At 53.5% G+C, this 17,987-nt stretch overlaps 1 protein-coding gene across 1 annotated transcript in view; it reads left to right on the forward strand.

Moving 5' to 3' along the window:
- Positions 1-2,690: 2,690 nt before the first annotated feature.
- Positions 2,691-17,987, forward strand: part of ARK2C (arkadia (RNF111) C-terminal like ring finger ubiquitin ligase 2C) — a gene marked incomplete at both ends in the record, with an annotated part of 46,542 nt that continues 31,245 nt past the window's right edge. Inside the window, one exon of the mRNA XM_084278631.1 lies at positions 2,691-2,751. Within this exon, the coding sequence (XP_084134757.1) occupies positions 2,691-2,751 (61 nt within the window). The remainder of the gene's footprint in view (positions 2,752-17,987) is intronic.

Consider the following 17,987-nt stretch of genomic DNA (forward strand, 5'->3'; position numbering starts at 1 on the left):
TGTTTCCTGAGCTCTCTCAGGAAAGAGTGCCTGGCTAAGGGGAGAAACCTCCCCGTGGTTCTAAGGGGTGAGATGGCCCTGGTGTCCTGCTGTAGCACCTCCAGAATCTCTACTCCACTGTCACGTGTGACTTCCACGAGGCCGGAGGAGACCCTGTTGAAGAATAAAGTTCTGCAGTGTCCATTTTTAAAGAGAGCGTGGGGCAAAACGGGCACGATGCCCCAAAATGGGGGTGGTGGGACCCCAAAATCTGCTTTGGGGAACACCAACAAGCACCATGTGAGCAGGAGGAAGCCAAGGGCTAATTTTAACATCAGCCCGTGCCTTCGGCATCTGTGTGACAAGCAAGGCCCCAGCGACGGATCTGGTATCCCAGGAGAAAGAGGGGGGATGGGGGTAGCGTGCGGGGATAACGAGCAGCAGCAGCAAGAGCTGAGCCCTGCGAAATACCCGCGACAACTGCCGCAGCAAGGCCGGGGGCCATGGAGCAGCTGCCAGAGGCAACCGGAGCTGGTGTCGGGGCTGCAGTCCCAAGGCCGAGGCCAGCAGCCATCTCAAGGAAATCTGGATCTGGGAACCCTCACAGGAATCCTTCCCAATCCCCCAGGACCCATCCTGCAGCCATCACAGCAGGGACAGGGGCATGGAGATGAGGGGGATCCTCTCTCCTGGGTGGGTGAATCAACCAAGGCAAGGTTTGGCTGCGTTACACCCCCCAGGCCTTCACCAGCGTGAAGCTGTGTCAACGCTGCGGCACAGCCCAGCATGTCTCGCCTCGGCACTGGGGGAAATGGTGGGAAGAGGGACCTCACTCATGGAACCACAGAGGTCGGCAAAGACCTCTGAGACCACCTACTCCAACCCTCCCCTCTATTACGCACTGAACCGCGGCCCTCAGCCCCTCACACAGCCTTCCCCTGAACACCCCAAGGGACAGTGACTCCACCACCTCCCTGGGAAGCCTGTTCCAATGCACAACTGCTCTTTTCAGAGAGGAAATTTCTCCTCATTTCCAACCTGAACCTCCCCTGGTCCAAGTCACAGCCAATCCCTCTTGTCCTGTTGCTGGTTATCTGTGAGAAGAGGCCGAGCCCCAGCTCCCACAACCCCCTGTCAGGGAGCTCAAGAGAACAATCAGGCCTTCCCTGACCCTCCCTGTCTCCAGGCTGAGCACCCCTAGGACCCCTGGCCTGTGGGATGGGAGAAAGGGAGGAGAGGGTGGGTGTGGGGGGGTTGGGGCAGGGCAGGAGGGGGAACGGAGCGGTGGTGTGCCGGGCTGCGGGGGAAGGGCTGAGGTTGTGTGCCACTCACCCCCCCTTAATTCTCATCAGAGTCACAGAATCTCAAGGTTGGAAAAGACCTTTAAGATCACCGAGTCCAACCGTTCCTGTCCTGTGCTAAACCAGATCCCTGAGCACCTTATCTTCTCGTCTGTTAAACACTCTCAGGGTCAGTGACTCAACCTTCTCCCTAGGCAGCTTGTTCCAGGCCCTGATAACTCTTTCAGGGATGAACTTTTCCCTCCCATCTGAGCTGACCCTGCCCTGGTGCAGCTTGAGCCCATTGCCCCCTTGTCCCATCTCCTGTCCCCTGGCTGAAGAGACCATCGCCCACCTCTCTGCACCCTCCTGGCAGGGCAGGGGAGGTGGGGAGAAGGTCTCCCCTCAGCCTCCTCTTCTCCAGGCTCAACACCCCCAGCTCCCTCAGCTGCTCCTCAGAGGATTTGCCCTCCAGCCCCTTCCCCAGCCTGGTTGCCCTTCTCTGGACTCGCTCCAGGACCTCAATGTCCTTCTGATGGTGAGGAGCCCAGAACTGGACCCAGCACTCGAGGTGCAGCCTCACCAGTGCCAAGTGCAGGGGCACAATCCCCTCCCCAGACCTACTGGCCACACTGTGTCTGACACAAGCCAGGATGCCATTGGCCTTCCTGGCCACCTGGGCACACTGCTGGCTCATGTCCAGTGTGGAGTCACCCAACACCCCCAGGTCCTTCTCTGCCTGACAGCTCTCCAGCCAGTCTCCCCCAGCCTGTAGCTCTGCATGGGGTTGTTGTGTCCCATGTGCAGCACTCTGCCCTTGGCCTTGTTAAACCTCATCCCATGGGTCTCAGCCCATCAGTCCAGCATGTCCGATCAGGGACCCCCCAGCGATGCCCGAGCCCGGACGTCGCGCACCATTAGGGTTACACTGCGCGGGTGGGTGAGGGTGAGGGAGGAATACACCGGGCTGGGCGCCCAGAACCGCTTCCCGGGACCCCGCGCCGCGCATCCGCGGTGCTGCCGGGGCGGAGGGGGGGGGTGCAGCGGGAGTCACACCCGCCCCATGCGAACCCCGCTTTGGGCCGCGGCCGCCCGAGGCCGGCGACGGCCGCACCTGCGGCTGTCGGTGCGCGGGCCGCCGGTGGGCACGGGCACGGGGGGTGGGGGGGTCGGGACGGGGTTGGGGGGGGGAACACACGGGCGATGCGGGAAGGGGGGGGCGGTGCCCGCCGTCCCTCCCGCCCCCCGTGGGGCGGTGCGTCCGCCCGAGGGGCGGGCGGAAGGGGGGGGCGTGCCGTCGGGAGGTCTAAGTGCCGCCATTGGCGGCCGGCGCCTTTGTGTGCCGGCGGAGCGGGCGGCCGCCACTCGCCGCCGCGTCGGAAGGGCCGGCGGGACCGGGCCGCGCCGTCGCCGCTCCACAAAGGCCGCAGCATGGTCCTGGTGCACGTCGGTTACCTGGTGCTGCCCGTCTTCGGCTCCGTGCGCAACAGAGGTACCGCGCCGTGCGCGGGGGTCGCGTCCCGGGGCGGGTGTGGGCCGGCGGGGACCGCGGCCGGGCGTTGCGTGGCTCGGCCCGGGTACCCCCCCCGGCGGGAGCAAGGGAGGGTACCACTCACCCCACTCGGCCCGACCCTCTGCGTGCGGGGCGCTCGGGCCGGGGCGGTGGGCTGTGGGGAGCTGGGGGGGGGTGTGCGGTGTTGAGCGCCCGCATCCCTCCGCGGTCGCGCCGGGCTCCGCGCCCTCCTCCCTATCCCCCCCCCCCCGCCCCCCATCCCCATCCCCATCCCCGCATCATCCCCATCCCCGAGCCGTGCGCCCCATGCGGGGTGTCCGTCCCTTCCCCCGACCCCCTTTCCCGCCCCATGCGGGGCCGCCCCGGCCTGCCTCTCCAGCCTGTGCTTCGGTAGATCCATTCGCCTTTTCCTTTCAATTTTTCTTTAAATTTCGGTTTATTTTTTAATTTTAAACACACACACACACACACACCCCACCCCCACCACGTACCCCCTCTCCCCGCCTTTCCCCTCTCCCCCCCCCCGCCGTGTAGCGTAGCCACCAGGCCATCTCAGCGTAGCTGTAGCCGATAACAGCCATTTTTGTACCTTCATCCTGTTTAGCTGAGTACATTGCACTGTAAATTCCTGTTAAGTGGATTCGTTTTGCTGTGGTCCTTGGGCGCAGAGTCTCCTGGGGGCAAAGGTGTGGGGGGGAACCGCCCCCAAATCATAGCCCGTCCTCCCCCCGGACCTACCCCCCCCCCCAAAAAAAAAAAAAAAACCCGGGAAAAAAAGAGGAAAAAAAAAAAGGAAAAACTGGAAAAAAGAGAAATATTTAAAAACTGGTGAGAAAAAATGGAAAAAAAAAAAGAAAAAACGAATAAATTTGGGATGGGAAATGGCAAGGAGAAACACGATTGGCCTTAAATCTGAGAGCAAAACTGGAAAAAAAAGTGTTGGAGAGCGCGACCGGCGATTAAACGGGGGGTAAAATACACCACACCCCCCCCCCCCCCAAATAAAGAGAAAGGGTGCTGGCTTGCACCCGTGTGCGCCCACCCAGCCGCTCGCCCGTCCGCCCCACACCCCATCCCGCCCGCATCCCTCTGCCACAAGTGTCCCATCCCGTTATCCCGCTCGCGGGGCGGCGAGCACACACCCCCTCACACACCACCACCACCACCACCATCCCCCTGTCTCCCCCCCACCCCGCTTTAAATTTTGGATGGAGGAGGGGGGGGGGTAAAAAAAAAAAAGAGGCGACTTGGCAAAACGTCTGTTCCACTAAACAGGGATAACATTTTTTTCTGCTGTGCTGAATTTACTTCCTGTTCTTATTTTGTGGGTAATTTTCTGTACCGAATATCCTTTGGTTGTGTACCTCCACCTTTTTTCTTGTACTAAAACTTTAAAAAAAAAAAAAAAACAAACAGAAAAACGAAAAAAAAAAAAAAGCATGGTCTGTATTTTTTTACATTACCTAGTTTCTGATGTAAAAATCTCTCTGTAGAGGCATACCCTTGCTGAAATGTAATGTGCTGTAGCCTATACATCTGCTCAGTGTACGCTGCTTTTGTTCTGTTGCCCTTCCATAGCATGGTGGGCCTTGCCTTTTTTGTATTGTGTGCATGGTGACATTGTTACACACGATTCCACTAATACTAATATACGATCTCTCAATAAAGAAACTAGTTTTCCTATATTAACCTAGTGTGCTTTTTCTATTGCTGTTTTCCCATTTATTGTCGTATCCTGCTGTTTAGATTTTTTCTTCGCTTCCCCCCCCCACCCCCCCCTCCCCAAACCCCCCACCCCCAACTCCACCACCCACCCCCCCACCACCCCACCCCTACTCCCCCCCACATCGTGAGGTTTGAGTGGATTTTTTTAAACCCCTCCTTCCATTGCGCGGGTGTGGGGGCTTTTTAATACATTTTTGGTTCCTCTCCTCTACACCTCCTCCCCCCAGCAAACAACCCCCTCCAATCCCATATCTCCCCTCAGCATTGGTCCGTGTGTACATGCTCCCCCCCGGCGCACAGCCCCTTCCTGCCCTTGTGCCGATGCAGAATCCTTGCTTTACCGCAGAGTAGCCAGAAGAAGGGTGTGCAAGTCCAAGCCCTCACCCGTTAATTAAAGAAAAGAAGAAGAAGATAGGTATTTTAAACAGAGGGTCGTGGTAACAAAGGGTCTTGCTGCTTGTTTCATCCTCCTTATGACATGACACATTCTTTACCAGGCTGGTAGCAAACCCAGAGGGATGACCTCCGGGTGGATGGATGGGTTGGGTGGGTGGGTGGGTGGTGGGGGGATTAATTTATCTTTAAAACTCTGATTAACAAGAGGGAAATGAACCTGGGGAGGTGGGGGGGGAGGAGTGGGGGATAAAAGAGAAAAAAAAAAAAAAAGCTAAATCCCTCTGCTCTATTAGCTGTATGTTTAAATGTATACATGGATGAGAGTGCCCTGCCCACCATCTGCTAGGCGAGGAGTTGCGGTGCCTCGGTCCCGCGGCGACTGGCACGCTATAAATATCCTCACCAGACCCCTGCGAGGCAGAGGCAGCTCCTAAAACCGAGGCAGCTCCTAAAACCATCCCAGCTGCTGATGTTCTAACTACATTATTATTTTTTTTTTTTTTCCTCTCTGCCCCCAAGGCTCCAGGCCCACTGTCTTCTGAATTAACCCCGTTTGGTCCACAAAAATGATGGGTGTCGGGAGGCAGCGGCTTGGGAACCTTGAAGTATTGGGATCAGGGGAGGGGTGGGCAGCCACATTGCGGTCAGTGAGCGATTCTGCCGCAGCTGGAAAGGGAGGATAATACGGGGTCAGCTCTCCTCACGCCAGACCTTCCCCTCCCAGGTCTGCAAAACAGTCCTGCAAAACCTCCCGGGTTTGGCTTGGGTGCCGCCAGGACTTGAGGGAAGCCAGGGCTCCCAAAAGCGGGAGATGCTGGGGCTGGGGCTGGGGTGGTGGGTGGAGGAGGGGGGGGTTGGAGGTGGGAGAGAGCATCTTGTCCTTTTAACTGCATTCCCACCGAAGGTGGGGAGACACGGGATTGGTTATTTGCCTTTAACGAGAGGAAGGCAAATTTAGCAGGTCCGGCGGTTCCCACCGCTGAAATTTTCAAGAGGAGCCGCTAAGGGAGCCAAACAAAAGCCAGCGGCCCCCGCAGCCCGCCCTGCCTTACCCCAGCATCCCTCCGCCACACGCATCATTTCGCAAGGCTGTGCCTTCCCACCTCCCTCCTAGCTCCAGCCTGAGTTTGGTTCGTCTTGGTTTTGGGGATTTGTTTGTTTGTTCGTTCGTTTTTGGTTGGTTTGGGTTTCACACATGTCCCCGTTCCCCCCCCCCCGCCTTTTGCCCCTTTTGATTTCAAACATTTATTTATTAACTTCCTTCTCCATGTTTCCTTTCCCGTGTATCTCGATGACTGTTTGGCCATCCTGTTGTGTCCCCCCACTCCCCTTTCCCTGTATTCACACAAGCGAACCGGCCATCCTGTCGCCCCCCCCTCCCCTCGCTCCCCCCCTGGATGTAGTGTGTGCTGTGGCCCTTTGTTCTCGCTCCATCCTCGCCCCGGGCCGGCGCTGAGCTCCGTGCGTGACACACGTCCCCGTACGCATCCCGAGGAGGGGAGGAGGGAGGCTGTGCTTCTCGCTTGCATGAAAGGAGGCATGCATGCCTGTCGGGGCTGATCATTTCCCAGTGTAATTTGGTTTTATTTTCATTTTCCTTTACGATTATCAATTTATTATTAGTTTTCTTTCTTAAAAATTCAACACACACCCTTCCCCGCCCCCGCCCGCTCCCCCGCCCCCCAGACCCATGTGAGACTCCTGAGGTTTGGGTTATGGTGTGGTTAACAAGAAAAAAAATGACAAAATAAAGATTCCCCACACACACACTGCTTCCCCAGAACCCTGACACGGATAAACCCTGTCCCCTCCAGAGCATCCCTCACGCTACAGACACCTGCCGGCAGCTGCCCCTTTGTTCGGAGCAGCAGATTCTCTGCAGTGGGCATAATAACCCTCACCCCCACCCCCCCAATCCCCACCCCCCATCCTCCCCAGATCTTCTGCGAATTAGTGCTAACACAGAGCAAAGCAGCTCGGTCAGTATACTCCCGGGATGCCTCCATAATCTAATCACACAGAAAACTGCTGGGTTAATGGCAACTCGTGCTAAGCAATTTATCATCTGCATCGTGTTTTGACCTGTCTTGTTAGAAACACATTCTTACAAGAGGAAACGTTTCCCCACATCCCCTCTGCCATCCCCCCCAGCCTTATTAGTCAGTATCCACCAGGCTTTCATAGCTCATAATCCATCAAACGCATCCACAATTTAACGACTTAATTCCTTTGACGCTCCCCGAGTCCTGGGAAGCCACTGGGTACGAGGGGAATAATCTTCTCTTTTGGTTTTAGCATCGGGAGCCGAGAGGAAATCCAAGGACGAGTCACGTGTCGGTGGTGCCGCTGTGGGTGTGGAGGCTCATGCCGTGGTTTCTATAGAGCCTACACATCCCCCCAGCACCAGCCCGGGGTGCCTTAGATAACGGCTTCCCGTAACGGGGAGATGGATGAGCCCAAATACAGACAAAAGGGGCTCGTGCATACCGGGGTGGGGGGCTGTGTGTGTGTAAAGCTCTGGCAACGCATCTGCGTGCGCGTCGTGATGCCGAGCGGGAGCTGGTCTCTCACACGGGGTTTTGGGGGTGGCATCACGATTCCCGTTGTGTTTTTAAGAGACAGAACAGACGAATTAGCGGTCACGCTTTGCCCGTATGGGTCATTAACTGGCAAAGCCTAACGAACCCTGATCCGGACGTACCGTGCCGTGTGCGGACCCGGCCCCGTTGGAAGGGTGGTATTTGAGAACCGGTGAGTTGGTGGCCATGTGAGAAATCAAGTGCGAAGCTGGAGGGGCAGAGAGGGGATGTTTGGGGGGTGTTTGCCTGTGGTACCCAGGATCTGCTCCAGTTGGGGGGAGGAAGAGGCGGTGGGCACACAGCGGGGACATAATCTGGCATCACTCGGTGTGTCCCAGACACGAGTGTGGGATGACCAGCCCTGGGGGGTGGAGTGAGATCCATAGGTGCTGGGACACTGTCATAACCGCCTCTGGCTCGGTCCTCACCGAGTCGCCAGTCTCATGCTGAGTCCTCCTCCGTGACCTTCCTGGAAGGACTGTCCTAGAGTAAGTCTGAGCTTCCTTTTTATGTTGTTGTTTTAAATGTTGCTCATCATCTGGGGAGCACCTTGCTGTACCAAAGGGGGGAGGGGGAGCACTGACCTCCCAAACCTGTAGGAGAAACCCACCCAGGTGCTACAGGGAACATATGTGATGTCCAAGACCGGCTCATTCCTCTCGACCAACCACACAGAGGATGGCCAGGACGGCTGGAGGTGCAAGGGTGGGAGGGAAGAGAGGGGAGGGTGCCTCTTGCAGGGACTCTGTGGGCATGAGTAGTGAGGGCGTGGACATGCCCTCTGGCACTGGTTTAAACCTAAACCACGTGTTGGGGTTGCCTCATGTCAAATCCAGAAGGTCCTTCTCTCTAGAGGTGTTCAACAGGGAATAGGCCAGGTGGAGGAAAGCCTTTCTCCCCTCCTCAACCAGGGAGCCCTCATTTGGGGAAGCATTAAGTAAAACATGCCAGAAATGCAAATGAAGGCTTTGCAAAAGGTTGTCTTCCACAGCTAGGTGATCTTCAGCATCTCTAACCTCCGAGGCCAGACTTGGTTTGGCAGTTGGGAAGAGGTATGATGGCACTGCCAAATGTCGTGACCCACGAGCATCTCAGGGTAGTGGGGTGTTTCTGCTTCAAACTGTGGCTCTGGGAGCTGGGTGGTAGCTCTAGACATCTCTGTTGGTGGGTTGTATGTAATGTAGACCTTCAAATTGCTGCTTGTGGTGAGCACAGTGCCACACTCGGGGAGGTTTGTTGGCCGACACGGTGGCTTGGGAAGGAGAAGGGCTGTGTGTGGCTGTGGTGGGGCTGGGACCTGTGGGTGTGCAGCAAGAGAGGTACTAAGACCTGGAGGGTAAAATGATACCGTTTTCTCCCTTTTTTTGGGTTCAGTTTGGGGAGAAGGAGTGGGACTGTCCCGGGTTGTGAGCAGCTCCACACAGGCTGCTGTGGGAGACCCACCAATTTGATCCTCGCATGGTCTTGTATTACTCCTAAACCTTCTTGGGGAGGCACTCAGGACTTTTGGGAGATGCTAAACTCTCCCTCTGAAAAAAAAATCCAGAAAAGGCAAAAAACCCAACCCCACACCCAAATAAACCCCCTTTTCATCCAGAGCAGCAGATGCTGGTTGCTGCAGGGACCATGGTCCCATGCTGAAGGGCTGAGCCAAGTCCCTGGAAGCGAACCCGTGTCTGCTCTATGCCTCCCCAGCACCTCCGCTCAGTCCCTTCCTGTTCTTCCCTTGCTCCCTTTTGCAGTCTCCTGGGATGTTTTCCCACACATTTTTCCTGCCTGCTCACCCTTTGCAGCTGGGTTGGGTTGATTGGCATGTGATGCCATGGTGAATCCCTCTGGGTAAGTGTCCATAATCACTCCTGCTTCCCCTCCCTCAGCTGTGAGATGAGCCTGCAAGGAGATGGCACGTGTATGGTTTGTAGCTCTATAGTGATGATCTTTTAATGAGTGGAGGAGCCTAAGGGGGTTCAGGAGCAAAGCAGATGCTGGAAGCAGTGACTACGCAGGTTATGGGAGGAGGGGAGCTTGGTACACATGGGCTGGGACATTTCCTAGTGAGGACATAGCTGTGGTGAGGTGTTCGGATGACGATTGCAGTAGCTCAGAGAAGTACCTGGATGTCTCCACCTCTTGCACTGCATCCCTGTGCTCCTAGCTGCTTGCAGCCATTTCCCAGAATGAGGAGGAAGCTGGGCCATGAGCACCTCCTGGGACTTCTTAGAAGGGACCTTGAGCAAGATGCTGATGGAACTGGACAGCTTGCCAGGCCAGGTGTCTGGGCACCCAAGGCTGGGGTTGGGATTAGGAGCTGCTCCAAAAGCCTGCTCTCACCTTCTCCAGGCTCTGGGGCTGGGGTTTGTCTTGAAAAGACAAAGCCCCTCAGGCACCTGCTGTACTGTGGCTGCTCCCCATGTTGGACTCCTCCATCGGAGAGGGGCTGGGACATGTCCCTGTGGCAAACCTGCCCTCCCCAGCCGTGCTCTGTGTTGTGTCTCTGGGCTTTCTCATCCTCATGGGCAGCTTCTGATCCTTCCTTTGGTCACAGCTTAAGGTCCTCATACAGCCAAAGGAAGAGATCTTGGGGTTTTGGGGAGCTATGTGTGGGTGAGAAGGCACCACTCATAAGTGCTTGCTAGACCAGCCTGTTTCCGTGATGGGTCTGCTGAAAACTGGGCACCTACAGACACGAGGAAGCTTTCCTGCCCTTTCTTTGTCCTCTTTTAATTGATAACATAGAAGGTTCCATGAAGCATTGGGTAGCATCTCATTTGAGCATCTCAGGACAGTTGAGGGTGTTTGGTTCATTCAGGGCTGGTCATCAGCAGCTGATGGGAGCTGAGGCTTAAACAGGCTCTCCTGGGAGCTCCAAACCTCAGTGAGGAGCAGATGGGGTGGGAGATGATCTGAGGGCTCACGGTGAAGCTGGCCCAAGATAGGACCAGACACCAAGCTGGGAAGGCCTGAACTTGTTTGTGTGTGCATGAATCCAAACTAAGCACCCAAACGACATCTGTACAGCAGTGAGTTATGATTATAATCTACTTTTATGTGGGTTTTATTTTTTTTAATTAACAAAAAGGTAACTAGCAGCAAAACATTTTCTGTGTGTGAGGCATTGGTGATGCAAGCTTTCTCGGCAAGACCACTGGTGTATTTTCAGTTTGGCATTTCCTGGCTGAGCTGAGCAGGAGCTTTTAAAAATTTCACTGTGAAGGTAATCATAGAATCGTAGACTGGTCTGGGTTGGATGGGACCCCAAGGATCACAGAGCTCCAACTCCCTGCCACAGGCAGGGCCACCAACCTCCAGGCCTGGAGCTACACAAGGTTGCCCAGGGTCCCCATCTACCTGACCTTCAACACCTCCAGGGACAGGGCACCCACCACCTCTCTGGGCAGCCTGTTCCAGCCCCTCACCACTCTCTCTGGAAAGAACTTCCCCCTGAGATCTCATCTAAACCTTCCCTCCTTTAGCTTCAATCCATTCCCCCTTGTCCTGCCAGTAGTGGGGGCATGGGGAGGGTGTGCGTGCTAATGCTTTGGGAGATGTGTCCATCAAGCCCGGCAGCTTCCACATCCTCCAGGCAGAGAAACACCAACATCCCCAATTTCCCCCACAGGAAAGGAGCTGTAAATCTCCAGCAGATTACCACGCTTCTTGTTGTGGTTTGCCAAATCCACGGTTCTCTTTCCATGTAGCCCGGCCTTTAATATTAATATATTTAATTTCATTTATAAATTCACTTATCAGCTTTCATTAGTCATCCTGTTAATGATCCCGGGCAAGAAATCTGTCATTTGACGTCAAAAGGCAGATTAAGGGACTTGTAGAGCCTTGGGAAACGGCTTCATGCGGCACCGGAGTTATAGCGGTTGGCATATGAGGCTAATACTATGTATAATTTGCATCTGCTGCTCAGGGGATGAGTGATTATTTCATATATTTAGCAGAAAACAAGAGCATTTCTTAATCATGAATGGTGCTAACATTTCCTGCAAACTCTGCAGTATTATGAATCACGGCTATAAACATCTTGTCGCCGGCGTGCCTGGCTTCGCGTTGCCAGGGTGGGAAGCCCCGAAGGGTGGGATCCTGACAGCTTTCCTCCTCCTCTGGGGTACTGCACGAGTGGTTAATTGAAATTAAGGTGTTCCCTCAGTGCTAAGAGCTTGGAAGGGGCCGAGGATGGTTTAGGCTTTGCTTAGCCAAAACCGAGCGTCTTCGGCCTCTGCTCTTGCTGATGGGAGGTGAAGCTGTTTGTTGGTGGGGTTTGGAGATGAGGCATCTAAAGGGTGAAGATGGGGTGAGGGGGGACACAGTGTTTGCTGGAAACATCCGGAAAAGAGCCAGGGTGGGCTGAAAATGGATGAGGTGGGGCATCTCCAAGCAGTTGTCTGCTCAGGCCCATTGTGATGGGGTTTTGTAGATGTTAGGAGCAGCCAGCACTGAGGGAGATGGGCTTGTTTGAGGGAGCTGGGCTGGTTCAGCCTGGAAAAGAGAAGGCTGAAGGGGGACCTCACTGCAGCCTTCCAGTCCCTGAAGGGAGCTTATAAGCAGGAGGGGAATTGACTCTTTAAAAGGGCAGACAATGGCAGGGCAAGGGAAAATGAAACAAAGCCAAAGGAGGGAAGGTTTTGATTAGATATTAGGGGAAGTATTTTACAGAGAGAGTGGTGAGGGGCTGGAACAGGCTGCCCAGAGAGGGGGGTGGGTGCTCCATCCCTGGGGGTGTTCAAGGCCAGGTTGGATGGGGCCCTGGGCAACCTTGTGTAGCTCCAGGCCTGGAGGTTGGTGGCCTTGCCTGTGGCAGGGGGGTTGGAACTGTCTGGTCCTTGGGGTCTCTTCCAACCTATGCCATTCTATGATTCTATGATTCTATGTTGCTCAGCTGCCTGCCCGACTGTCAGACTCTTGTCCCTTTTTTGATGCTGTGAGCTCAAAGCCATAACATCTCAGTTGTGATGTGGAGGAGTATTGGATGAGGATTGAGCCCCACAGCCAGGGTTCCTGTGCCTCAGCAATGGCAGGGAGGTGTGTGGATGAGCAATGGGCCAGTGGGCCAGCAGCTGGGCTGATGGGACTTCTGCTGACCCGAGTTGCTGGGGACTAGAGCTACATGAAAATGGAGATATCTGGTTTTGATGATGATGATGATCATTTTCTGGTTCATTGGCTGAAAATTTATTTCCCCAGTTTTATATTGTCTTTGAGTTTTTCAGCAAAACAGAGGGGGAGGGATTTTAAATGGCTCATTTGAAGTGAAATGAAATAGGCCACAACCCCAGAAGTGAAACGCTATCTGATGGCAGAAAATGAAACAGCTTCAGCTGGGTGCAGGGAATAAAACCGTAAAAAACAATTCATCATAATATTTCAGTTGGGGTTTTTTTTGTACAGAAACGTTTCACCTGGAGGTTTTTGTTTCTTTTTTTGGTGTTTTTCTTTTTTTTTTCCATATCCAAGAGATGTACTTGTTGGTTTGTGCTTGGTTGGAAAGCATGCAATGGTCAGGAACAGACTTCTCTGGCCCTCTGTGTTCTTGTCCAGTGAAACCATGTTGTGACTTTGGCGTGTGCAGGGATTGGATTTATTTAATCAACAGAAAGTGCTTTAATGCTCGAGATGAGCCTTGGAGAAGCAAAAGATGTGCTCCTGGTGTGGGAGGCCACAAAATGTAGCTGATCCTCTTTCAAAACAAGGGATGTCATATCAGCCCCTGCCTCTTCTTCCTTCTCAATTCTGTCAGCAGTGACTGAGGGTGTCCAGGCTTGTGAGGACCAGAGGCAATTTCCAAAATGAAAACGGGAGCTGAGGTCTCCAGCTCGATGTGCAGCCATTGCTTTGCTCCTCACTGGGCCTGTCGGCCTGAGTTACTTCAGCCTGCAGAGACAAATTGTACCTTCTCCATGGACTCGCTGGGTTTGGAGTAGGAAAATCAGTCCAGCACATGTGATTACATGCTTGCTGGTGGAAATCCTGGGGGTTTTGCCAAAGGAGACCATAGCAGTACCCTGGAGACAAGGTTGTATCATCTTGCTCTGGGTCATCAGCAAGGAGGGTCCTGTGTTGCCAGATCCAGACAGCACGTGATGGTGCTCCTTGATAGGGTGTGGGGTGTTCTGAGGAAGGAAGATGCTATCAAGAGGCAATTGGAAGCTTAGAAAACTAGGGCATGGACCAAGAGGAAGGGAGGCTAGGTAAATTCACCCCCCACTCCCCCCCCACCCCCCAATGCTTGGATAGAAAACAGTTCCTCCTGAAAGCAGCTGGGATGCTGTTAGGGAAGCCATAGTGTGTTTGTTAAGTGCCTGGTATGACAGTGTTCCTCCTGTGACAAGCAATTTTGAGCCCCTCTAACAAAATGACGGGCCAGACCTCAACAACATCCATGAGAGGCCTTCCTGCCCAGCACTGCTGTCGGTTTTACCTTCACTTCATTTCTTCTCCTTTACCTCTCTCTTTTCCCACCATGTTTTTAAACACCTGCCAAGTTTTCCCTGGTGTGTGTTTCTCCAAAGTTTTCCTTCCTCTCCTTTCATTCCCCAGGCACCAAAGTCTTCCTCAGGGCTGGGGCAGGCTCCGGGTCTCAGGTCTGCTGGAAACACTTGAGGTGCCCAGGGAAGCTGCTCTGGTGTGTGCTGGTGAAAGGGACAGTAAGGGATTGCTGTCCATGGGATAGTGTGTGCAAAAGATTGAGGACCTCCTTGGGAGCTCTGTATGGCTTGAATAGAGGAGGAGGCTGAAGCACAAGTGCTGTCTTCTGGCCACGGCATCGGGAGGTGACTGTGATTGATGCTGTAATAGCTGGTGTTGGGAATGCAGTGATGGGGACGTCTATCTCATCACCACAGCATTATCTTGTCATGTCATTCATTTGGAAAGGTAGCGAGTGGGCTCTAGATACATATCCCCCACCTGGCTTTGCTTCTAGAGAAGATTGCTTTTTGGGGGGGTGGGGGTGGTGGGTGCTTTGCAGAACATACCTGAGCAATAAGTGCCATTGCCCTCTCATCACATGGAACAGGGAGTGCTGGTGCCTCTTTTCTCCCCATCCTCACGGTTTTGGTTGCACCCACACAACTGGTCACAGCTTTCTAGCCCCATGATGGGAACGGGGACACAGCAAGAGCCCCTTCCTAAGACTCTGCACTTCAGGTGGGAAATAAGGAGATGGACATGCTTTTCTGAAACCCAACTCACTGTCAGCATCCCTTGGGGGGAGGTGATGTCCAGGCCAGCCAGGGCTGGGCAGGTGGATGGTGCAGGGGAGGAGGGATGTACCAGGGCACCCAACAACTAACCCCACTTGTAGCTTCCACCTCTGCAGAGGACTCTGGGGAGTGCTTCTTTAGAAGCAGCCCTTTGGAGGTAAGTTTAATGGTGTGAGTGGGTGTGCAGAGTTGGCACCCTGCCTCCTGAGCCAAAATACCCCTCTTCAGCCCATGAATAGACCCAGCTCCTTGTTACTTTTCTGTTCTTCAGCGTAAAGAACAAGTCCATTCCTAGTGATGCCATGCCGCACCACGCCAGGGAGCTGGGGCTTTGAGAAAGCCAACAAATATAATGAGACTTTGTGATTAAAAAAAAAAAAAAAGAAAAAAAGAAAAAAAAAAGGATAAAACCCCAGAACAAAACATTAACATGAGAATGCAAAGTGTTTGCCAAGGTTCAAGCACCAAGAAGCCAATGAAAAGGTGCTTTGTTCTTATTGATGCTGGCCATAGGGGGTCTGTTCCCCACATCTCCTGGGTCTGGGGGTTGGTGGTGGTGCTGTCCTTAAGCTGTAGGAGTTTCTTTGTCTGTGTCTCCACATGTGTACCAGCTTTCACGATGAAAACGGTGTGTTTCATCTCCAGTGTCCTCCTCTCTCTAAAGAGCTGGGCTTAAAATTCCTGGAAAACTTGCATTTGTGGGAGAGGTTTTATCTGCACCCAGGTGTGGAAGTTCTGGGTGATGGTGGAGGAGGAAGGACGACTCACTGTGGGAAGTCTGTGAGGCCCTCAAGGCAACAGGTGGTTGGGAAAGACTGGAAAGTCAAGGAAAACCAGCAACCCACAGAGCAATCCCATGTCATGGGCTGGGGATGCTTGATCATGGTTAGGAGAACTGCATGTCTTCACCGCATCCAAGCTGGGCAGGGGTCAGGGGGGGTTGGCTGTTGATTAGTTTCCACAGTATTAAGAGAAAAGGAGACCTTTGTCAAGCCACCTGAGCCACTCTGAAGGCTAAGAATGATCCCACTGTCAAGAGTCAGAAATCAAGGTCCACTTTCTGTAAGGAGGGTATTCAGGGCTTGGGGACTGCCTGCAGACATCTCTCTGGGGATGGATGCATGCATCTGAGCCAGCCAGCACCCCTCATGGGGCTTGGTTCTATTTGCTTGGTCAGGATGCTTCTCCTGAGCAGAGGAAAGGGATTAGGTGTTCTGCAGTCCGCATTTCTTCAGGAACACAAGGAGAAGCACTGCAGCTGGGCTGGTGTTGAATCATAGAATCATAGAATGGCATGGGTTGGAAGGGACCCCAAGGATCATAGAGCTCCAATCCCCTTGCCACAGGCAGGGACACCAACCTCCAGGCCTGGAGCTACACAAGGTTGCCCAGGGCCCCATCCAACCTGGCCTTGAACACCTCCAGGGACAGGGAATCTACTACTTCTCTGGGCAGCCTGTTCCAGGCCCTCACCACTCTTTCTGTAAAAAACTTCCCCCTAATATCTAATCTAAACCTTCCCTCCTTTAGCTTTAGTCCATTCCCCCTTGTCCTGCCATTATCTGCTCTTTTAAAAAGTCGAATCCCCTCCTGCCTATAAGCTCCCTTCAGGGACTGGGAGGCTGCAATGAGGTCCCCCCACAGCCTTCTCTTCTCCAGGCTGAACAAGCCCAGCTCCCTCAGCCTCTCTTTGTAGGGCAGATGCTCCAGCCCTCTAATCATCCTTGTGGCCTCCTCTGAACCCTCTCCAACAGTTCCACATCCTTCTTGTATTGGGGGCCCCAGATCTGGACACCCAGCCTTTAACTGGAATCACCAGGAAGTTCAGGCCCCAACTTTAGTTCCTTTTGCTTTTTAACCAGGAGCTCTGAGGAATCAGTGGACTTCTGTGGCTCATACAGGTGTTATTTGTATAACACCTTGAGGTAGTGCAGAAGTACCCCTCCTGCATGCTCATGTGTTTAGGAATGGAGGTAGACCTTCCACATTGCTGGTGCTTTCAGAGCTGTAGAGCAGAGGTGCATACTCAGCTGCCCCAGATGTTCTCTTCTTTTTCCTTTTTGTTAAGAGCATCTTCCATGGGCTGGTAGAGTTGCAGAGTAATTTGGCTGGGAAGATTCCTCTGGAAGGTCTCCAGCCAGGTCTCCTGGTTGGAGCAGGGCTACCCACACAGTCATCCTGTGTTTCAGGGTCTTGCCCAGACAATCCGGGATGTATTCAGCGATGGATGTGACTGCGCCTTGGCACTGCCTGCTCTCTGGTCAGTAGTCCCTGAGGTTATACCTGCTCCCAGGGCAGGACAGGCAGTCAGATGGTGTGGGTAGGGGTGCAGATAGGCTCTTCCTTGCCATAAAATTCAGTGTTGGATGCTTCCTGTCCGTTCTGCACTGGGGTCATCTCCCCCAAACAAGCGGACTTTCCATGGGCAGGGAGGTTCACTTCCACAGCCATGTCCCCATGGGGAACCTTCCAAACTACCATGAGTCTGGTCCAAGACCAAGCATCCAACACCCAGAGCAGAAACTGGCTCTCCCCAAGCTGCTGGATATGCTCCTGCATGCCCAAAGGGTATGTGTGGGTCTAGGTGGGCGGTGGGCACAGCATGCTGATCTCTATCTCCACGGATCCCTGCTTGGACCCCCATGTAAGTGCTTTTGGTCTCCTGCCTTCATTTCTCCATCTGTACAATGCACCAGTGCCAACCTCACAGGCCACAGGGTATAAAATTTGGGGAACAAGGAAAAGGTGGGCAGTTCTGTTCCTTTGTAGGTAACATCCCTGGCAAGATGTAAACGCAGGTGGGGAAAAGTGGATTTCTGGCTTTCACTGTCCTTTCTGCAGTCACTATCGAGGAAATGCATTGCAGGAGATGCCTGAGGAATTGTATTTAACCATAAAATCTTGGTTAGATGCCTCTGCTTCCTTGGGGAAATAGATTTAGAAATTAAACAGAAAGCTGACAAAGCTGAGGGGCTTTTTTTTTTGGAAAGAAAAAGAAAAACCTTGATTCTTTCTTAGCATCATATATATAGTTGGGGTTGGGGTTTTTTTTTTTCTTCCCCCTTAAAGAATAGCTTTAACTTTTTTTTTTTATTTTTAATCCAGGGGAAGGCATTTTCCCAAGGTCACTCACTGCAGTAGTGGGAAGGGTGACTCAGGCCCCATCTCCTCTACAAAATCTGCTTAAATATAATGATCTGGGGGAAAAAAAAATCCCTGGCTGCTGAGACTAGCCACACGACTTCCTTATCTAGCTGCTCTGATTAGTAGCTTTGCTTTTGCCATGTAGCTGTTAGGTCTCCAC

This window comes from Gallinula chloropus (genome assembly GCF_964237585.1).
Source record: "Gallinula chloropus genome assembly, chromosome: Z".
Lineage (NCBI taxonomy): Eukaryota > Metazoa > Chordata > Aves > Gruiformes > Rallidae > Gallinula > Gallinula chloropus.